General features: G+C 39.1%; 1 protein-coding gene across 6 annotated transcripts in view; it reads right to left on the minus strand.

Annotated features, from left to right (window-relative positions):
* Nucleotides 1–4,743: 4,743 nt before the first annotated feature.
* Nucleotides 4,744–23,784, minus strand: part of TBL1XR1 (TBL1X/Y related 1) — a 109,893-nt gene continuing 90,852 nt past the window's right edge. For all 6 annotated transcript variants that reach the window (XM_083868815.1, XM_083868813.1, XM_083868816.1 and 3 more), the window contains 12 exons: nucleotides 23,055–23,274; nucleotides 20,959–21,091; nucleotides 19,847–19,988; nucleotides 19,470–19,533; nucleotides 19,270–19,367; nucleotides 17,488–17,548; nucleotides 16,210–16,331; nucleotides 15,652–15,726; nucleotides 13,105–13,232; nucleotides 12,761–12,926; nucleotides 11,796–11,897; nucleotides 4,744–10,078 (listed from right to left, as the gene is read on the minus strand). In XM_083868815.1, the coding sequence (XP_083724941.1) occupies nucleotides 10,052–10,078; nucleotides 11,796–11,897; nucleotides 12,761–12,926; nucleotides 13,105–13,232; nucleotides 15,652–15,726; nucleotides 16,210–16,331; nucleotides 17,488–17,548; nucleotides 19,270–19,367; nucleotides 19,470–19,533; nucleotides 19,847–19,988; nucleotides 20,959–21,091; nucleotides 23,055–23,274 (1,338 nt within the window). In that variant the 3' untranslated portion in view covers nucleotides 4,744–10,051. The remainder of the gene's footprint in view (nucleotides 10,079–11,795; nucleotides 11,898–12,760; nucleotides 12,927–13,104; nucleotides 13,233–15,651; nucleotides 15,727–16,209; nucleotides 16,332–17,487; nucleotides 17,549–19,269; nucleotides 19,368–19,469; nucleotides 19,534–19,846; nucleotides 19,989–20,958; nucleotides 21,092–23,054; nucleotides 23,275–23,784) is intronic.

Below are 23,784 nucleotides of genomic sequence, written 5' to 3' on the forward strand. Positions count from 1 at the left end.
AAAAGAGAGGAGATGCAGAAATCTAATGGGAAAATAGCACATCCTTCCTGCTCAGCAGCAGTGGTAATTTCTTAATATTAATGAACATGTACCATTGATATATGATCCCGTGCTAATAAAATCTGCTCTTCTGGCATCCACTTCTCCTTGGGGATATGGAAACAGCTGAAAATACAGCACACACCTACTCCCTTCATCACCACTGGGACTTCTGGATCTTTAAAACTCCTTCCTCTCTCCAACAGGGCTGTAAAAGGAGATGCATTTTCTCTGTACTCCCCACGGCAGCAGCAGTCTCAGTTGAGCAATGGCCTCTACTTAGTCTGCAGGCACTTGGGGTTTTCCAGTTCTAAAACATGGTATGTGTTTAAAGCTTTTTATTCACAGTAGATTTAGATATTGTTGCATCCTCATGACTTGTCTATTTAAAAGAAGTCCTTCATCAGACAGTGGTCAGAAACCAGGAATATGTGGGTCGCCATGAGACAGAAGCAGCCTTGTCTGAAAGACATTTTATCATGTTAAAAAGCATTTGCTGCCCAAAAGCATGTTTAATATAGAGCAGTTAATTTTTTTCTTTCTTCCTTGTTACTGTTACCAGTGTCTTAATAGATCACTGGAGCATTTCCTGAATTCACTTTCCTGTTTTATTTCAGTGCAGACCCTGCTTCCCAGGGGTCTTTCTTCACTCCCTCTGTTTCTGGAACATTTCTGTCAGTGCTGGTTTGGGAGCAGGGTCCCAGGTGGAACCATGGGCAGATACAACCCTCAGCCTGGTCCTCTGTCCTGTTTTAGGGAAATTTTGAGTTTAATTCCTAGCTTTGCCACTGACCTGCTGGGGCAGCCTTGGACAAAAACCTGTCACTAGCTGAAAACCAGGAAGGGGGAACAACACAAAGGTTGCACATGGGAAAAAAAGTTGTTTATGTAAAATTTCCAAAAACCAGAGGAGTCCTTCCTGGGACATCAGCAAAGCAAAAACCTATAAATTACTGAGCTACTTCTCCAGAGTTATTATAGCAGAACTGCAAAACCAGAAATCTTATTTTGTTTTCAGTTTCTCCCTGCCTTGTTTCAGAGACTGTATTTCTTCTAAACAAGATTCTTATTGCAGTATTCATTAGATTGTCTGTCAAGGAGAGCAGCTGGTGTTGATGAATTGATTAAGACACTCTGAGGACGGTTCAGCTTAAAGAAGAAAAGACACAACAGATTTCAAAGATGTAAAAGGCTGCTGTGAACAATAAACAGCTTTTTTTTCTCCCCCCACATTCAGGGTGGACAAAATGCTAAGTTTTTAATTGCACAGAAGATTCAGATTAGAGAGGAAAGTGCTTTACCATTAAGGTTATTGCAGTCTTTCAACAGGAAAGCCTTGGAGAGCAGCCTGGCAGGACCAGGCACGTGCAGCTCCTTCATTGCCAAGGGTCCTTCCACACCTACAACCTCAGACATTTCCCCTCACCTTCCTCATCACTTGGTGACTCCCATTATTTTCAAACAGAAACTCCAAGAGCAAAAGCATCCCCCTTTACTCTGCTCATTTATAAGTCCTCCTAGAGAAAGTGGAATGAAATGGCTGAAGAGCTGGTCAGAACTCTTGGGATTCCTATATCCATGTAAAAAGTGATCCACCTGCAAATGCAAAGTCACAATGTGCTGATTTCATACTAACAGAGCACCATGGGCGCAGATTTCTCATCCTTATTGTTTCTTATTGTTCAATTCAGAGGAACAATTTACCTGCAACTAGAAAAGCATTTGATGAAAACACTGAGTCGATTTATGCACCCAGCCAAGCAAACAGTAATAAGCCAGGAGATAAATGGGTCAGCAAGTATTTCACTCTTGAATGCTCAAGATAAGAAATCATATACCTAAAGCCCAAAATTGGAGATCACTCACTGTCCAGACAACAGCACCAAACTACACGTCTCTACAGCTGACATTTCCAAGAAGTATTGGAGAATTCCCTGCCTGAACAACACACAGGGCAAAGTTATAACTTGTTCCCTATGAAAACTATATTGAATGATTTTCCCATAGAATTAGCTGCAGGAACTGGACAGAAATAAATAGACAAAAATAATAGAATATTTAATTCAGCACACACAGCAAGTTTTACCATCTGAGCCTGAGATGGTAAACAACACAATTGCAACAAACTACACAAACTCCTACTTCTGTGTCTTGGGAATTGGCTCCTGGCTTCAAATTACTCACTGCTAGAAAGCAGTTTGTTCCCATCCACCTAATCAGCACCTGACTTTACTGCAGTGTTCAAGCAAACTGAAGACAGATGGGCTGCAGCAATAGAAAGGGAAAGAACTGCAAAACTTTTAAACAACTATTTAAGAAGTGAACTACGTGCAATTCTTCACTCTTGTCCTGTGGCGGGAATTTGCTACTTTAAAAACGATTCACTTATCAGAAATTAAGGGATTTGTGTCAAAAATACTGTGGCTCCCAAGTAACATGAATACATGGTTATTGTGCCATTTTAAAAGGGTGTTTTTCCATATTTAAAAAGCAGAAAGCCCCAGTATAGCCCAAGTCCAACAGCCAGCAGCCACTGTGCTCCAAGTGGCTTCTGGAACTGTAAATGATGCAGCAGCAGCAACACTCCCTGAGCAAGAAAGAGGCTTTGGAGACCCAGTGCAGCTTTGGAGACCCCCCAGCCATGACTTACACCCACCTGTGCCCCTCTGCCTGGCATTTATTAAAGGCAGGCCCCACACCTTCAGATATTCTTGTCAGCAGAAAACATTTGAAGCAAGGACGAAGGTACAAATTAAACTAAATGGAGCCTGCAGATTTCATGGTTTCCACCAGGGCTGAGACAACACCTAAGGACCAAAAGGTGCCTCAGGTTTGTGGTATGAGCACTTCAGCACAGTGGCTCAGGAAACTTGATCTTTAATGGATTTTTGATATGTCAGAATAAAAAAATCCTTCCTCCACCAACATCTCTTTTCAGAAGTGCTGCCTTAGGTCTGCTTGCACTGAAGTAATTGGGAATTTCCCATCAGCATCACTGTGAGCTGAGCCCTTTGATTCTCTAATAGGGAAGGCTCAGTCCGAGCTGTCACCAGTCCAGTGGAGTCTTGAAAATGTTCAAGAACATGTAACCCAGAAAGCTCAAAATACAGCATTCTCAAGGTGAAAATCAGGGCACTCGGCATCTAGAAAGAGTTAGAAAAACTCTGTGGAAAAAAAAAAATAGTCTGCTGAAAGTACTCAACCTCTATTGAGATGTCTGGACATTTTTTTGAGTCCAAAATCCTGACCTGGTAACTGAAGAATTAATTTGGAAGCAGAACATCTTCACATGACATCTATTAAGAAAACCTGTCTTTATTAATCCTTCAACCAAGCCTTTATGGCACCAATTTTCAGTTAGTCAGATACCCATGAAAGGCCCTGCATTGCAGAACTCCTGGGTCAGCTTTCCTTAAGGATAAAATACTAACTGGGGCATCATCATTCTCTACAGAATCATCAATAAATTCCTCTCAAATTATTATGCCCTTACAGCTGCCCTGTGCTGACATCAGCAAACCAAAGATATTGCTTCAACTTCCATTAAATCATTTCCCTGTGAGGGAGGGAACACAGACTTTATGAATACCTGAGACCACAAGCTCCTACAGAGTTGTAAGAATGAGGCTTTAACTAAAGTCCAAAGGGAAGATTTGGACAGGAGTGGAATAAGGCACCTACCTGGAATGGTGTCTCCTCTTCACAGGATGGATCTGGCCATCACTACCATGTGAGAGCAACATGTACATAACAAAACATTGCTCTGCTGGTTCCTGCATTTGCACTAATGAAATACCAACTCACAGCCTTGTCTCAGAACCATGAAACTGCTCCAACGCTGCTGCCTCAAAATCCAGGTGATGCAGAAATCCTGCAATGCACTCAGACTCCAGGTGAAGGGAAGGTAAGACTGCTTTTACACTAGTAAAACAGAGTTCCTCCTCTGTTTTCAATTCATTACAGGCACTTCTCAACAGCAAGTTTCAAAATATTGGAATCAATTTTGACAGCATTACTGAGAAAGCTACTGCTTTTTGGATATAGAGCAAATCAGCAATCTACAAGAAAAAACAGCAATTTCACCATGAAGTTCTGGACACATTGTAAAGAAACTGTCCATGTTCCTTCATTCAGATTATGACATGACCCACAATTCTAAAGGAATTAAATCATTACATGCATGATGGATGTGTGCTGTTTCACATTGAATCTGAATGGTTTCACACATCTGGAATACAGGAACACAACGTTGCTCTGCACAACCAGAGTTGCTCTGTAACACCAGATCTCCCCAATGTGAGATTCCATCACCAGGGAAGAGCTGCTCCCACGCCTCCAGAATCTTCCACACAGCTGGGCTGCAGCTGCAAGCACCACTGGACTCTGCTCCTGTTCCACAGGTGTAGGGGTGAGGGGAAGATGGAGCATGTAAAACACAAGATAAATCAGTTCCCCTAAATGGAGCAGCAGGACGGGGTGGCAGGGGACGGTGTCAGTGTCACAGGATCTGCTGTGTGCTCACAAAGATCCTGCAGCCACACAGTGCAGCTCCTCCTGCTGCTGTTTGCACCTTGTCTTAACGTGAAAATGTGCCAAATTAAATATTAAAAATAGTGTTTAAGTCTGTCACTTCCCCCGCCTAATGATCTGCAAATCTTCCATCCCAAGCATGCAAAATTACTGGTATATAACATTCAGCCAAGGTAATATCAAAATATATTTTATTCTGGACCTCTTTCAGATCTGATTCAAATTACAGTTGTCAAAGCAATACAATGCAAAGGGAAACTGCAACAGAAAATGTGCCTAGAAGGGATATAAGGGCCTTGGGGACAAATCATTGTGATGTAGAACCAAAATACATCATAAAGTGTAATTAACATGGTCCAGGACAGTATAGAACATCTATATCAGTCTTCTTTAGACAATAATCATGAAAACTGAACAATAAAAGTCCTTTAAACAAGTACAAAAAACTGTCATGGGCTGATTTACACTTTTACAACAGTTGTAGTTTAACTGGATAACTGAAGAAATGATGCAGACATTTTAATCCAGTGCTATAGGTAGGCTCACAGAATTAGACCCAAAGGATTTGTAACTCCAAATGAAACCATTACAACTACAATGTCAATGTCAGGAGAGAGAGAAAATTACTTCTGTATTCTAGAATTACTGTTCTGCACACTGCAGTCTGTTGAGGACAAGATTGCAAAGTACACTGGACTAGCAACAACATGCAGACTGTTTTCTTGTATTTACCCACAAATGTCAAAAAACATTATGAAGTAAAAATGAATGATTATTTAAAAATTAAAAAAAAAAAAACAACAAAACCAAAACAAAACAAAAACATGCCTCAAGTTATTGTCAAGCTTCAAACTTAAAGGCAGAGAAAGCGAATTATGTACTCAAAACTACTGATCTGAAGCACTATTAACACTAAATCTGCAATCCACTCGAAACGGCAGATTTTTCCTGCTTCGTCTGCCTCCCACCAGACTGACAGTGAAGACAGTCACACTTTCACAGCTCGTGGTATTTCAGAGCTTTCTCTAGAGGGAGAAGTGAGGACTGCTCCATGTCTCTCTCCCTACGGAAAATGTCAGGGATCTCGATGGAGATTTACTGCTGTCTCCCGAAGCCGTATTTGCTTCTAACATGCCACAATGTTGCTTCTGCTTTCTTCAGGCGTCTGGAGAGGGTGGAAGTGGATCCCACCGGGGAATGGCTCTACAGGGCTTTGGGAAGGGAAGAGCTACACCCTGCTCACCAGCCAAAAAAAAAGGAACTGGGCTAATTGTGGCAGGCCTTGCTCTGGCAAAACCCCAGGGACAGCGGGGGACCCTCGGTTCAAGGGGGATGTGGCTCATTTTATCCACACTGGGGTTCAGCATGGCCCTGGCGCCTCCAGCACTCAGCCTGGCAAGGGTTCCTCGTGAATTGACAGACAAGGGGATTTCTGCTGAAGTAAAAATCAGGTCCCAAGGCTCTTTGCTGAACAGACAAAACCAGACAACCTTGTATTTATAGGCTGAAACCCCCCAGTTTTGCAGTGGTAATGAATCTCCTTCCTGCAGCAGAATTAAATGTGTTGGCTGCTGGGGTCACTCTGCCGGCACGGCCACCATGTGCCACCCACTGCTCTCCCTAAACACAAAGGACATTCCCAAGGTACAAACGCCCCATCAGACGCCCTAGCATGAGGTAAGCAGTGTAAGGAAAAAGGAGTGCTTTTTAAAATGAAAAAAAAATCAATTAAAATCGGTAGAAATCTTTGGCCTTTCTCTCAAGATGCATTAAAGTGTCACAAAATCAAGAAACATGCTTCGAAATGCCATGTCGTTCTGACTCTGGTAACTACTACCTCCCCCTCCACCCAACCCAGAAAAAGAGGCACTTTTAGTGTTTCATATAAGATTTCCAATCATCTAGTAGACATGCTAAATAACCCTGCACAATGGTAGTCCCAGAATAAACTCAGTTTATCAACATTACAAAGAGTCTAAAAAAGCTTTTATGAAGACCTAGATATTCTCTTAACTACACTAAAAAGTCCACTGGTTGGGAATCTTTACATCAATTTAAAAATGCAGAAAAAGGTAAAGTAAAAATAGAAAAAGACGAACTCTACAGAAACCTGGATCTGGTCATGCAAAAATGAGAAACGGGATTCCGAGATGGACGCACAGAAAGACAGCGAACTCAAGAGCAGTTCTTTTCTTATCCCATCCTTAATTCTGAGCCCAGCTTTCCCCCTTCCTTTTATCCTCTGTTTGGATATTTGCCTGTTATCGTGTTGAACCGGTAAAAATAGGAATGACTCCATCTGTAAGACTGAGCATGGACGCACACGCCACACTAAGTCAGAGCCTTGCTGCCATTTGGCTTCCCCTTTGAAAGGAGCAATCAGGACAGGCCTGGAACACTTTGTGCTATAAGAGACAAGTGATTGATGTCATGGCTCTGTGGTGGTTTTGTCTGGTTTTGGGGTGACAGGGTGGCAGGACCCGGCGCGTGGTGGCTCCGGGCGCGCGGGAGCAGGAGCAGCACTGTGGCATGCGAGGCTGGACAGCTGGACACTACGGCCAGAGCTCGGCTTGGGGACACTGGCTGGGGACACTGGCTGGGGACACTGGCCTGGCCCCAGGGCAGGAGGAACTGCTGGCCCTCACCAGGGCAGGGGCTCTGCCCGTGCACCCAGAGCTCTAAAGCTGACATTCCTGCTGGACCCACACCTGACAGCCCTGGCCTGAAGCTCTGCTGTTCTCTATTTCTGACTGTGAGATGCTATGCTGAAGCAACTAGAATTACAACCAAAACAGCTGATGATTGAGAAAGAGGAAAATGGCAATACCCTAAAAAACATGGCTATGTGATTTTTGCAGCTATGTCACAGAATTCCACCACAATTGTTTAGGTTGGCTGAAAGAATCATCCAATAACTTTTATGAAAATGAATAAACTGTCCATATTAAAATACAAAAGTACTATCAAGAATCACTTCTGACTTTCAGATTTAAATTCAGTGCAATTGACAAATGCATTGCTAAACGAAAAATGCAGCTTAAACATACTCAAAACATTTGTGTCTATTCCTGGGAGCACAGTTTAAAATTATTGCACAGAATTTTTTTTTATTTTTATTTTTTTTTCATTAAATGACAGAGGTCAGCCACAGTCATGGACCTCCAGCAATAAAAGCAATATTTCAAGTGCCAGACACTCAATATATTAGGTTTCCTACATATTGTAACTCACAGGGTAATTGCTCTAAACATTTGCAATATGTTCCAAAACCCTAAAAATAGCTGGCACAGAACCACCACGGATAACTGTCTTTATGGATATGACTTGGTGTTGGTTTTAAATGCTGTGTATGATAGCAGTATAATCCTGGGGTGTATATAAACAATGTATTGTTGACTTGACTTTACCACTGGCAAATTGCTACCCTACCTTAGCCAAACTCAGACTTGCTTCAAGTCGTGTTTATTTCATGGAAATAGCAGAAATCGATGCCTAAAGAACAATGGTTAAAATGTCAAAGCTGCATTATCTCAATTAAATGAATTTATACTTAACTTGAAGGGGGAAAAAAAAAAAACCCAAACGAATAAAAAAATAGGTTAGAGACTAACAATCATAAGCCACAAAATTAACTGTGATTGAAATAGTGTTATAAAACCGATAACTTTGCAAAGCTCTGTAATATAAACCATTCCTTAAGTAAAATGTCTGTGACATAAATTTGACAACCTCTCTTTTTTATAAATTTACACTCTTGGAATCTTATGCAAGACATGATGCAACCTTTTTGACTACACATACGCATAAACACAACCTCATGCTATCATTTACAAATAAAATCACTATTAGTATACTTTTAATCACATGAGCAGAAAAAAGGTTTGCCATATACATCTGTCATTGTAAGAAAAATACTTGATATTGTAAACAGAGTAAAAGACACTATATAGTAGTGATTATTAAAAAAATAGCAGCTTACATCTACCCTATATTTGGAAAAAAATGTAGTCACAAGATACAATAAACTGCAGGACTGGAGCAGCAGGGGAATTAGTGCAAGTATTCATCTTTTAAATAAGCTGAATCACTGCTATTAAAATAAACTTGAAGCAAGTCCTCTGTTTAAGATCTTTTTTTTTAAATCTAAGGTAGTAAACATTTTGCCTCTTAATGGCAGTGTTATCAAATATATGCCAAAGATTTTATTTTAATAAAGAAAAATTACATGAAATACTTTTAATACTGGAGTTTGGTTACAATTATACATCTAAGCTCCTACAAATAATGATGGGCAACTCTGAAAGAAGCTGTGGCATGAACCCTTGTCCAGAAAGATCTTAACCTCTTAAACAAAATCCCCCAGCTATACTTTGCTCCTTTTCACAATAGTGCACAATTTAACCATATTTTAACTATGGTCTTAAAGCAACAGAAGATGCGTTTTTCCTCTTTATTTTTTTATCTTTTTTTTGCATCCCTGTTTGTTTTCTTTTTTTTTTTTCCTGTTTTTGTGCCCTTCTGTTCTTAAGTTTGGCAGAATTATGTCCCAAATAAGAAATTACTGCATTTCAGCCATGTCACCAGAAAATCAAACATAGCATTATACCCATTTCCATCCTACTTTGTAGATGAGAAGGACGTGAAAGATCACGCTGCAAAGAAGGATTTTTTTTTTTTTTTCTTCTCTCTCCCTTTGCCACCCTCCCTCTGTTCACAAAATTGTGCTCTGGGAGCCACAAAATGTACCAAACATTATCAGGTTCAAACTACCTCTTCAAAGAATGCATCAAAACATGTTTCAAAGAAACGCTTTTTTTTTTTTCTTTTTCCAAGGTGAAAAAATATAAACAAGAAACTAAATCACTCCCTTACTTCATGCATCCGTAAACTTAACCAAAACAAAACAGAAAACCCAATGATTAAAAGCAAAGGAAAAAAAAACTACTGCTGCAGATTTCTGTAAGTCCATTTTCTCTGTACACACAAACTGCTCAACTACTGAGAAGGAAAACAAAAATACCCCACAAATCCACGTGAGAATGGATTTCATGGGGGAAGGGGTAATGAAGGCTGCCATTAGTATCTTCTGATTTTGGTATGTATATGGGTCTGCTCTTGTATATGGTATATTTCTCTCTCTCTCTCTCGCTCTCTTCTGTTTTTCATATCCAAAACCTTTAAATGTTATTTTGGGGCACAGCAGATTCCAGCACTTGGTGAACAGGATTCACAAGCTGTGACAAAACTCTGTCATCCTCTTCAGGGTGTAATTTTTTTTTTCTCCTTTTTTTTTCTTTTGTGGTTTTTTTATTTTTTTCCTCCTTTTTCTTTTTTTATATACAGTCTATGTATATATTTCTTTTACATTTGGCTGTAGTGGACTGGCCATGGTTTGTTGGGACTATAGCAGTACATGGGTCAGGGACAGTCATTTTGGCTATGTACACATTCATAGTCGGTCCATGGCTTCCAACTAAGAGCGCTATTTCCGGAGGTCTAGTACACAAACCTGCAAAGAGAGAGACACAATACAGCAGCTGCACAGCACCACGGGGTTCTACACTTCCGGCTGAAGGATCACAGCAAAACCTGCCACATGCATTGTGTAAACTTAACCTCATATCTATTAACAATGATTAAGTAATGTTAAAGTAACCAGGTGAGCTCTTTATGAACCCCCAGCCAGCCCCAGTGCTAAAGGGGCACTGCTGCCTCCAGAATTACTATCAGAGCAGCAACAACATCTTATGTAAGCTGTTTGCCTGTTATTTAATACTGTGAGACTGAGAACTTACTCAAACCTGGTTTGTAAAAACAAATTTAAATTTAAGTACACTAACAAGTACTAAAATAGATCAGAAAAACAGTTAACGGTGTACAAACTCCAGTTTTAGTCTTCCCAGAATCTCCACTATGTAGTGCTGCTGGGTCTGTCAGATATAGAAATCTATTAGTAAAATATAACCACACACAAGATAACACCAGCTGCAAGCACACTTAAAACAGAGTGGATGAGAAGCTTTTGCTAGCAAACAATACAGAACAAATTAAGCCAAATATTTTTTAAAGTATCAGAAACTAAATGAAAACAAATCTATTTCAAGTACAATTCAGCCTCTTGGGTTAAATTAATTGGAGGACTGGAAAGGTTACACAGCATGTATAAAAAAGGGTCATCTGGGGGGAGTGATAATTTCTACTCAGGATATGCCTTGAGCTTTTGTCCTTTTATGGTATTGCCTATACTTACAAGACTAAAATGATATAAAGACTAATCAAAATTACTTCTCTAGAATTTAGGCTTCTTAAAATCCAGATCTTCCTATTTTGTGCTTTGAACTCTAACAAAACAACCTTACTTACCAGCAAGGAGCATTCAGAAGGGAAATGCTTTGGCACCTGTGTTAAGATACCACCTGAGACCCTGCACTACTCAGCTGCCAGGATTAATTTTGCTGACATTTGCTAAAGGAAGCTGCAAAACACAATTCCCTTATCAGCCTTATTTTATTTGAATTTTGCTTTTCCCTAGGCTCTCCTCTTCTTCCTTTGCAAACCATGGTGAGACAGAAGCAAACAAAAGCCCTGGGACTGTGCTCCTTATAAAGACTCTGCACATTCCCATCCCACTGCAGCTCCCTGCAGGAGTGTCAGAGCAGCCAGGAGGTGATGCTCCAACACCCTGCAGTGAAATGACACTGGGGCATTCATGATTAGTTAAACATGATTTTATTCCCTGCTTTTCCTAAGCAAAAGTAGAGCAGAATGATATTTATATAATATAGCTGCTGACATTTTTAGGAAGTTTTTAATTACAAGCATTTCGAAATCTGCACTTTGTTTTGCTGATAAATGCAATGCAGGAGGTATTTCATTCCTGTCATGCACTATAATAATATCACTTACACTGAGCATTTTCACTCAAAAAGGGCAGAGAAAGAAAAACAAAATTGTTTCTAAACCAGCCACACTGAATGGGCTGACACAGTAGGCCCCAGAAGGAACAGAAAATACAAACTGGAGATATCTCCACCTTCTGAAGTTTTTGGACTGGAATAAAGATATTCTCCTTACAGTACCACAGCATGGTTACAGTAGAAAACCTCCAGGTGAGCTGGCTGTATTCAGCCTTCAGCTAGAGAAGGAAATTTTGTCTCCATTGTTAGTTAAAAGATTTCCAGAAGATGTTTGTTATTAGAACACCAACCAAGTCAAACAACACTTACTGAACCATCTGAAGCACTTGCTCCAACTTTGTCTCCTGCTGCATTCCAGCAAACCTCAAAAATCCCTCCTGTTCCCCGATAACTGTGAACTAGGGCACCTGTCTAAAAAAGGGACAAGGCAAGTAATTAATACAACAAAATCAAAGTCAACAAGCACAATTTATAAAATTTCCCCACTGCTTTTAAAAGCTAAAATTCTCAGAGGAAAGTGGTCCAGAAGAGATTTGTGGACAGTCTCAGCACTTTGTTAAAGAATGTGGTACAACCATTGCATCTCATGGCCAATTCCAATTACTAAAATGAGCCTTTCAGAAATTAATACCCAATGCCCAATAGCCAGAGATTGGCTGACAAGACAATCATGCCTGACAAGACTTTCAAACACAAGACCTTTTTTTTTTTTTTTTTGCCAGAAATACAAAACAAGTAATAGTGTCCTTTACAAGTAGTAGTATAGATATACTCTGTCATCATTATGTTCCCTCATTTTGCATTCTCTTGTTTGTCAGTGAAATTCAATGAAACAGCCAATCAGATTAATATGTCCACACCCACTTGTTATTTTTTCACAGAAGCCCTGTTTTATCAGAATTTAAAGTTTAGAATTAACACAGACTATTTTTGGATTAAATATATCCTTGGAGAAATTTTGTTCAATGTGGAGGTTTTTTTGGGTGAGTTTTTGGTTGGGTCTTTTTTGGTTTGCTCGGTTTCTTGGCTTTTTGGGGTTTTTTGCTAAGACAATGTAAATACAAGTATTTCTTCACCACAGGGCAAGCATTCAAAGTGAGAAATTAAATATACAAGAAATTAAAAGATTAACATTAAAAGAAATAACCTCAGAACAAAGAGAAAAGCAGTGTGTTAGGAATGACAAAGCTCTTTGTGGCTGAAATATGATGGCTAAACAAAGGTTGGAAGGAGGGAAAAGAGCACAAACTTCTCAACACAGAGAAGAGCAATACCTGTGTATTCCAGATGTGTACACATTTATCAAAGGAGCCACTGGCCAGGTACCTGCCATCAGGACTGAAAGCTACACTGTACACAGGTTCTTGATGTTTTGTCAGAGTATGAATACAAATTCCTCTGTCTACATCCCATAACCTAACAGTAGAATCAAAGGATGCACTGTCAAGGAAAAAAAACCAGATTAATTACATCTCAATTCAACATATTTTTCCTGCTAATACAAACAGAACATGATAAAGTATCTTATGTGCTTCAAAACATTCTGTAAACTTACATTTATTGAAAGTGAGGTAAAAATAATGTTTAACAAGAATTTAAAACCAAGATTAAATAGTACCTTGCTAACATAAGATTGGCATTTGGATTATTTGTTCCTGGTCCTGTAGGACTCCATTTGATAGTATATATTTCTTTGTTGTGTGCTTGTAAATCATGGACACAACTGTCTTGTTTCATACTCCAGATCTGTGATAAAAAGGGAGGAAAACACAAATAATTAGCACAATATTGTACTAAAATACATTTTACACATTTCTTCTGTATCATTTGCAGGCTGACTGTTACCTTTTAGAGCACTCAAAACATTTGCTATGATTGCTAGCTTTTTAGAGTAATTATGCCAAGTTTTATTCCAGGACCTTTCATTCTTTGTGTTCTAAGCCCCCAGTGAGGTTAATGAGTTACAAAGGTGCTGCCTGTAGAAACCAAACTGTCTGAATTAACTGCAAACCACTTGAAAAGTGCAGGGATGAGAGCAGATGCTGAAATGAGAAGAGCAATATGTAAATGTTCACATCTGAGTTGCTAAAATATCACGGTCCTATTTTTAAATGAACTTCTTGCTACACAGACTGAGTGAAATAAAGGGATAGTAGAGAAGTTTTCTGTTTTCACACAAATCCAGGGAAAGAAATACCACTATGGCATTTTCCTGACTTATTGGTATTTGCATTGCCAGATTTCAGTGTTCTGTACTTCACACAGGTCATTAGAGGACTCCAACTCCCCTATGATCATGCTCAAGAAACAAAATAACTTTATTCTATTAAGAATTTATATTGCTTCTATAGAAGGGATTTGGGAAGGCTTTTATACCTTTTCCTACATGTGAAATTTGACATAGCAGATAACCACCTGAATGCTATTTTTAATAATATCTGTCTCAGTAATGCTTTTAGTTCACTTTTTTGTTAGAAAAAGCTACCAGGAGCATGTTTAAGCCCAACTGTATTTAAGAAGCAATTGAAGTGCATGTGTAAATAAATGGTGCTTTTCAGCAGTGCTGCTTTGCTGAAGAGGAAATTGATTTTCAATGTGCAGACAGAATTGAAATTGTATTTCCAGTTTAATTGATGAGATCAAAATCTAGCTTCTCTTCCCAACACTGGCATAAATGAAAGAGTCAGTATCAGCTGCCCTAGAGAACATTAAGTTGTAGATAGAAACTAACCAAGTAAATAAATCACTAGGCACTTTCCATGTGCTTCCAAAGCTGGTATTTATTCCTTGTTGCATTGAAAAGTAAGTGATCCACAAGTGATTAGTGATGTGCAGACTTATCCTCCAGCATTTGGCATTTGAGCTAACCCTGAACAAAACAATAATATTCTTTTCAGCCTGGGCTCTATTTGAAACAGCCACCAAGAAGTTAATTGCCTGAATCCCACAGATGCTGACACATTCTCAGTTGTCACCTCTACTCACAGAGAGGCAACAGCTCCAGCTCCAGCCTGGAATTCATCACCCTGGAACAGAGTTCCAGCTGTTTAAGTATTAAATACCTGCTGAAGCTGGCTAGTTTGGCTCCATCCACTGCCAATGGAGAACAACTGATGCTCTCAGGGATTTCCTCATCACACTTGACTTAAGACACTTAGGAAAGGATAACTTGCTCTTCAGCAGTGCTAGACAGTGCTGACTGGAGATGTCTAGACACCCAGCTTTAGACTGGAGGCTTAATGCTCACGTGTTTGTATTTAGATAAGGTGATTCCCCTTTCCAGAGCCTGACCCTGTGCCAGCAGGAGGGATATGTGGCTACTCATTCAGGCATTCCCTGATTAAATAACAGTGAGCTGGATGGAATTAACTGTCCCAAGGGCAACTAGCAGGACAGTGCTGTCAATGTAAAAAATGTATCCTGAAACTCTACCAAGCACAGTGCTAAAGGTCACAGTGAAAGTAAAGCAGTACAGGAGTAATGGAAAGCATCTGTAGTATGGAAGCAGCACAGGCCTGTCAGGCATGAACAGCCTCATTTCTGCTGCTGGCAGGTTTGTAAGGATCTCTAGAGTGCCCTCAAGTCACATTTGAAAGTTGCAGTGTCCTCTGCACTCACAAGTTTGCCCCTGTTTTACAAGAAAGGATGTAGCTGTGAATCATTTGGAGGACAAGTGTAGGTGTAAATGAAAACTGCAGAATGACTCCTGATGAACTGGAAAAATCCAGGAGTGCACACAGCCTCTGAAGAAACAACATGACAAAAATTTTAACTAGAAAAAAGGGGAAAGCAGAAGAAAACCAGGAAAGAAGCAAGTCACCCATTCTTGTATGTGTTACCTGACATGCATTCCAACATTTTCTTTTAACCAAAAGCAACCATCAAGCGTGACAACTTAATGATTAATGACCTGATTCCGGAAACAGCTAAAAGCACCTAATAAATCATGCTCCAAGTCTCAGGCTGGCAGCTTGTAACAAGCTCTCTGGACCAAAGCTTGGCCCTGATTAACAAGGATTTCTAGGATTGCCTGACCTTGTTATATTAAAAAGGAACAAATATTGGACAATACAGCCAGTACAGTGATCCTGCCTGAATGTCCAGGCTCATGGAGTGCATTCCAGAGTCCTACAAAGACAAGGGCCAGCCCCAGAACTTCCATTACCTTTAGAGTCATGTCATCAGAGCAGGATGCCAGCAGGTTACCAGTTGGATCCCATTTGATTGCATTTACTTCATTCTAAAAGTGAACAATGAGAGTAAGTTGGAGTCTTCCCTTCCACTACAAGTGACAGCTTTCAAAAGATAAAGCTGGACAGCACTTATGAACATTTGCATAATTGTCAGGATTTTAATGCTTTATTTTTATTCATAGCTTTGCCTTCAATAACAACAGCTTTTTGCTATCCATTTATCACATTTCAAATGCATTCTTGTACACCAGGTGGCAAAGTCTTGAAATTACCATGCTTCCTCTTCTAAAGCTCATTTTTGAATCCTGGCACTAGTAAAACAAGCTGGACATGGAGGTGAGAATTGTTCTGATAATCACAGAGATTGTGATTACCAGAAGACCTTAACCACAACTACCTATGTGTCCATCTACTCCCTGTAGCCAATGACCAACCATTACACAAGTGCTGGGTACTGGTAAGTTTGCTGAGCCCCCAACCTCTCACTAATAAAAATATCACAGAGGAATCCTCCTTTTTGCAGTACTTACTGTGTGACCCTGGAAGGTTTTGATGGGCCTATCTTGTCCTAGTTTACAAACATGAATACACATGTCTGTACTGCAAGAGGCAAATGTGTTGTTACTCTGCCAATCAACATCTAATGCTGGTGCTGTAAGAAAAAGAAAGATATTTAAAGCTATAGTACACACTCTGCAGGAATTTGATGTGCAAATTTAGCATACACCACTTTGTAACAAAAGCCAACAGGAAGCAATCATTAATTTTACAGCAGTTATGAACAGTATGAAATTCAGCCAAAACAAGTCTTAGGCAAAATGGAACAAATTTAATATATGTCATCATAATATGGAATATATTTGAAATCAAAGTTACACAGAAGATAGTGCAGCAGGACATCAAGTTGTAGTTGAGGCATCTATAAACAAATCTCAGGAGTCAGCACAAGGAACAGGTTCCCACAACTTCACATATGATCATGCATGAGTCCATCTCCACCAGCAGCTCCTGCTCAGGCATGGCAGCCAGGGAAAGGTAAGGATTTATTTCCTTTCTTAATTCCAGCATTGTAAGGTGTGGTAACTTGAAGCTTAATCATGGGCAATTTGTTCCATTTGATCAAGCCAGCTATTTATGGCAGATAGCACAGAGAGTACTGCTTGGAGTAAGTGCTGAGTTGATGTTTTTGACTGCTGTCATGCCACTGGAAACGTGGCACGAGCAGAATAAAGAGTGGGAACAGGACACATTTCTTAGAGGCCCTTCAATGACATGTCTGTCATCCTCTCCATTCTGTTTTCCAGCTGATTCTGGCAGGATTGCTCAGCATGCAGCCCACAAAGCAATTTGTCTGACCTCCTGCACTCCCACCCCAGCTGGCCAGCGAACAGCTTTCAGCTGGTGTGTGGCCAGACAATGTGGGGACAGCGGAACAATGGGATACGGGCTGGGATCACTGCAGCAGGAGGATGACAAATGCAGTCCCGAGGTGATAAACACTAATCTCTTGTGGCCCACCCACATGATTTGTCTGCCACCATACTACAGAAAGTCAGGAATACTTGGATTATTTATTTCCCATGACTTCTGTGGAACTGCAATAAAACTGCATTATAAGATCAGAACAAATCTATCTTTGTTTACATTCTCAAAATTCCAACATGGGACTCAGTAATCAAAGGCCACCTGTAAGATTTTAAAATGATGCAAATAAGCACCAAGAACATCAGATTTTTAATTTTATTTTAAAAATTACACCTTCTTTGTCTATTTAGGTGACAAATCTAAATGATGAAATCAACACTTACCAGAATGAAAAGGAAACTGCTGCTTGGCTTCGCCAGTGTGGGCATCCCAAATAATTGTGGTCTGTGTTAAACAGATAAATAAACAATAAACAAACTTGTACAAACTGTTAATTTCCCCACAACTACCACCACTCACAAGTATGAGAATACCTACCCTGCTCACCATCACCCAAACCTGCTCTTGATTATACATTTCTAGAGTTTGATCCAGTACTAAAAGAAATAGTAGTAGACGTACAGAAAAGAGTAGAAAATTTAAGAGTGCATTAGAAAGGTGCTTAGCCACAACATTTTGGGGTCTAGAGGGAAGAAGGAATTTGTGGGCTTTTAAACAGTTTTATCCCTTTAGTCCTATTTATATTCTTGTAATCCATTCCACACAGCTATTTTAATTTCAAATACTTGTATATTCAAATTGTAGTATCAGCTACTCACTTGTTCCTAAGGAGATGTTATTAACAATTAGTCACATACTGAAAAATTTAAGGGTGTAATTTCCTTCTATGCTGTTCTCTGCCAATACTTTCATAACCTTCTGGTTAAAAAAATCTTACATGACAAAATTAGTATTTTATCATCAGTATATTATATGCCAACATCCCTGCCCTACCTCAATGACCAATGAAAAATTTGACACCAAATTCAATGGAAACATGAACTGACCATACAAATTAATTATGGAAAAGGAGCCTAAGGTTGGGTCATTCTCTCTGCAAAAGCAGAATATTTTTCAAAGTATAATCTCAGTTTGTCTAAGAAGTTTTATTGACTGGAATGAGGTTTCTATTTTTTCCTTTATTATTTTCCTGCAAATGAAATCTGCACCTCCACAAATATTTAAAAACTGGCATAACTATCACAGATGCCAAAAGAGTAAACACATCATTTCCATGCTTTGAGACATTAAATTTTCCTTCTTTTGTGCCAGTACAAGCATTTAAAAAGCTGGCTATTAAAGCAAACCAAGTAAATGCATGCAGGGAAAAAAAAAAACAACAAATAAAGGAGAAAGTTTACTACTTTACAGTGACACTGCCAGTTTTAAGTGGTTGTACTGAGGTTGCAGTTTGCCACTCTCACTAAAACCTGTGCTGACTTCTGCACCTTGAATCAGTTACAGAGGAAAAAAATCAACTCTCCTTACTCTTGAAATAGTCTATTTGATTCTCTGAATTCACTTTAAGTACATTTCCCATCACTCTGTGCCCTTCCTACCATTCATACATAAAACCTCTCACACTAACAGCAGCCCTGTACTGAAAGACCTTGTAAACCTGAATTTGTTTATAGATGTGAAATAAAACACAGTCAAACAATGAGCTCCATGGCATTACACAACTGGCACCTCTCCAGTCACATATATCAACTTTCCTTATGTTCCAGCTCTAACCTTTATAATCATTCTCACGTTTGACTGATACTCAACTCAGCCTGAACCTGTCCCTCTAGTACAAATTTTTTTCCTGAGGCTTTGCATGAAGTGCTTCACTGAATTTAGATGGTTTGGTTTTACAAAAGTTTCAATACACTTACTTTCCAACTCAGAATAACCTAAATGGGAAGAGATCCAACAGACACTGAAATCTAGGATAATAAAATATCTCAACAAACTACTATAAAACCCAAGGAAACACACCTAAGCATAACAAGATCTTTTTAAGCACATATTTACATCCCATGCCTTTAGTTTCATTTACTTACTTCACACAGTTTTGCTATTTTGCTTACAGTTAATTATAACGGTGAAGGAAAGAATTTTAATTTTACCAAAGATTATCTCACCTTGTCCACTCCTGCACTTAAAATGAAGTTTCCTTTCTTGTTCCATTTTAACGCAAATATAGGACCTTTATGTTGCCCTAAGGTGCTGGCAAGATTACCTGAAAATTTATATTGATATGAATACATTAAAAAATAAAAAACTACGCCGTGAGCCACAATATAGGAAAATATACGGTAAAATAAAAAGTATTTTTGCTTACCATCTTTAGTCCATATCCTTGCAAAGCCATCGTAAGACCCAGTTGCTAGAAGTGTACCTTCACTCTGCCAGCAAAAAAGGTTATTTATTCATTTATTTAGTTTTACTGTTTAAGTCAAAGCTAAAGCAAATTTGAGGTTAGAATACATCTGCCTTTAGGATTTATGACATTTATTTCATTGATTGCAACTTATCAGAAAGAAGTTCCTGAAGTGTAACAGAAGAAGTTACAAACAGAAGAAGTTACAACACCACTCAAAACAGAAATATTTCAGGTGCTGCCAGAGAGGACACGGCTGCTGTCACTCAAAACCTGAGCACGAGGTGCTGCCAGCAGGATCTCCTGGGAGCCCTGGGGGCTGTGGCAGTGGCACTTACGTTCCAGTCGAGGGATGTGACGTCCTTGTTGCTGGGCACGTCCTGCCCGCCCTCGCGGATGCAGTGCCGCAGCACCAGCTGCGTGGAGCCGCTCGTGCTGTTCTCGCTCAGGTTCCAGATCCGCGCCGTCGAGTCTCCGGATCTGCAAAGCACCCGTGGGACACAAACCCTGCTGCTTACACGTGGGAATTCCATTTATTTCATGGATATATTAACAGACATCATTATATTGACAGTCTGTAATATTATATATTAACATGCATCATTATAATGACAAGTCTGTAACATTATAGAATATGCAATACACCATATACCAATAATATACCATGTACTAATATTATAATATATGGTATGTAGAATAATATATTTTATATTATACTTATATATATAGTTATATAGAACACTATATATAGTTTTTATATATATTACATAGTATGTAACATAGACATATATAACATAGACATATATAACATATAGATACAGCTATATAATAGATATATATAAAATACAGATATAGAATATATAACATATAGAATATAGAATATGTGCTACACAGTATATGATATGTGATTATTGTAATATAGAGATTATAATAATTATACATAATAGTTATGTTTATACATTAGAACTGTATATTATAATATACTAATTAGTTTTACATTAATTGATTATTTATTAATTGATAATAATCTTAATAAGATTAATATTAATAGATTGAATTTAAAGCACTATTCTCTAAAAACCCTGTAGCATTTGATGTTTGGGGTAGGTGTTCTCTAAACCTTCTGCCCTTCCAATGCATCATCATCCTCATCATCATCATCATTATTATCATTACTATCATTAATATTATTCTCTATTTAACAGGATTATTTTCTAAACAGCCCTGTGGGACTTGACGTTTGGGGCAGATGTTCCCTGAGCCTTCTACCCTTCCCATCCAGTATTTTAATTATTATTATTATTATTATTCTCCATTTAACAGCACTATTTTCTAACCAGCTCTGTAGCACTCTGGGGCAGGTGTCCCCCGGGCCTGCTGCCCTGCCCAGGCAGCAGCAGCGAGCCCCAGGACACTCCCCACACCCAGCAGGGCAGGGCAGGGCACATACCCTGAGGCCAAAAGGTCACTAACGGGATTCCAGGCACAGATGAACACTTCGGACTCGTGGCCACGCAGCACCACTGCCTTGTTGGGAGGGATTTCCACATCTCCATCTACTTCCATCATATCCGTGTGATTATCTGCATTATGGGAAACAACAGTACACAGAGGTGGATTTTAGTATTTTGGGACATTGTGACTCCTCTGTGGTTCAGATTCCTCTGCAATGAGTGCAAGAATTCATAATTTATGCGATTCAAAAATTTGACAGAGTTGTCACACTTTTATTTTTTCAGTTCCAATTAATGAAGCACTATAAACAGATGGGGAATTTCAAAAATGTGAGAAAGCTCTTCGCCCCTGTAAACCTTCACATCCAAATGGATTTAATTTTGGAGCTTCAGAATTAGGGCCAAAAGTTAATTTTTTGCTATGCTAAAAAATAAATGCTGTTACAAGTACTCTGTTTTTCAGGCCCAATACTGCATAGTACAATATGTTACTAGTCTAGCTTGTGCTATAAGAATACATTTGTAACACATTCATTTTCAAAAATCTCTCTTTTCACCAATTGCAGTGAAACAGGTTTTAAATCTACATCTCCAACACTCCATTTACAAAATTACTTTAATGAATATAATCACATTTGGTGATAGAGCAAACATAACCAAGCTTCTCAAACTTCTCATCAGCAATTACCATGGAATTATGGCAGTGTAACTTTCTGCATGGAAGTGAGGTTGAAACCATATTGTTCTGTAGAACATGCTGGGGGTAATTCAATTGACAAAACAGTTTTCTTGGCATCTACCATCAATCATTTTCTATTATTAAAAATAAATTCATTACGAGTGCAAATGCAGAATGTAAGAAATGCTGCACAGTTCACCTGTTCCATATTTATTCACTGTGGTTAAAGAAATCATTTCACAGCTATTGCTTAATTTAGCATTAAAGGTTTCTGTCGCTGCTTGTGCATGTGAGAAAATAGAAAAGGCTATTAAAACATGAATGTTTTTTCAGAAAGAGCACCATATAAAGGATTGCTTCAGTCAGAGAGGATCGATGCCAGTCTGAAGTGCTGAACAGCCAGCAGGGGTTGCTGGTACATCACATTTAACAGGGCTGAGATCTGAGGTCTACCCTTCCTCTATCCAGTTCACAGTTATCAAGTAAATACTCTGAGATTTTCAAATGAAAGCATTGAAGTAGAGACTTCATTTGCTTCAGCCAAAGAATGTATTTCTAGCTTTTTACCATATATACTAATGAAAAAACCTAGTAAAATCAGGCTGTAAAACTTCTACATATCAATATTCTCTCAAAAATGTCATTTCTTCAGGTGTTTTTACAGAATGAACACACTTAAACATGCAATTCAGACGAGTATACTCCAGAAGAGTATTTTCACAGTTTAATTCCTGACCAAAACTTTTCAATATTAGGCCTCCTTGTATGGTAGGTTCCTTTGACCAGTAATGACAAACAGAATTCATTTATTTCACCAATCTCAACTAAAATGGAATTCATGAATAAAGCAAACCTGTGAGCAGCTGCATCGAGCAATTTGGAATAGCAAATCATGAAAACTGATATTGATAAAAGAGACAAGGGACACAGGACTTGTCCCAGCAAGCCTGACCTCAACATCACTAGCAGAGCCAGGTACAGCTCTTGAATCCATGGGATTTACAGAACCTGCTAAAGGAGTTTGCAGAACTTCACAAGCAATACTCAGTTTTAACCAGCCATAGATTGGCAGACTCCTCTCCTCACTCCTTGTACACTAATGTCTCAAATTATTTTTTCCTTGCTATGCAAGGGTCCTGTGAAAAACCTTCAGGTGATGGAAAAGAAGCAGTACCAAAAATGAGACCAGTATAAGGGATTTATCTTTGACTCCTGCAACCCCAGATATCAAAACTGGGCACAGCCAAAGGTGAGACACCATCTGCTCAACTACCACCCTTGATGAAGGAATACTCGGCCAGTTGAAGGGTTACTCCAAACTCTACACTTTTACCTCATTGTCTACAAGCTCATACTACGATAAACAACTAGGAAATGCTAACCCAGCTCAAAGCCATTTCTATCTCAACTTACTTGCTATAGTGTGTGCTCCGTTCTCCTCTCCATTTGCAGTATTTTCTCCATTTTTCGCTGATCCCTGTTGGTTGGTGGCAGCTGCAGCTGCAGCAGCTGCTGCCTGCTGTTGTGCAAGTTTGTCTCTGTAGGCCTGTTGTCTTGTCTGTACCACATCAGGCATCACTGCATCTATCAGTGAGAGAGACTCTATCGGCCTACCATCAAACAAGGTACCATCCTAAATTACAGCACAGGGAGAAAAGGGAAAAAAAAAAAGATAACACCAAGTACAAATTAACATTATGGGCAAAGATTCCAAGCAAAACTAAAGAAAACGTTTTGATTTAATATAATAAAAGCGGTTTAGGTATGGTGCTGGAAGTGATATCTCATCATTGTTGTGGTCAGGACTGGAATTTTAGTCTAAAGTTAAGTGGCCACTGTAAATATGCAAAAAAAGCCACTGCAGGCCTCTGGGAGAGCCTGCGGAATCATAAGTTGCTTGTTTTGAGTTTACTGAATTGACTGCTAAAGCAAAAAATTCTGTAAGCTATCTATGAATATGATTTCAAACATGAGTGGCTGCAGCAAAATCTAATGGCTTGTTTGAAGAGAGAGCTGCAAACATTGCAACTCGGGTCACTGACTTGTGAAGTTATAGTCTTATTAGACTAATACTTTCCATAAACATATTATCTGGGGAGTTGACTAGTTTTCTTCCTTTTTTTAAACAGTGCTGGCATGCTTT

Source organism: Zosterops lateralis (genome assembly GCF_965231275.1).
Source record: "Zosterops lateralis genome assembly, chromosome: 10".
NCBI classification, from domain to species: Eukaryota; Metazoa; Chordata; class Aves; order Passeriformes; family Zosteropidae; genus Zosterops; species Zosterops lateralis.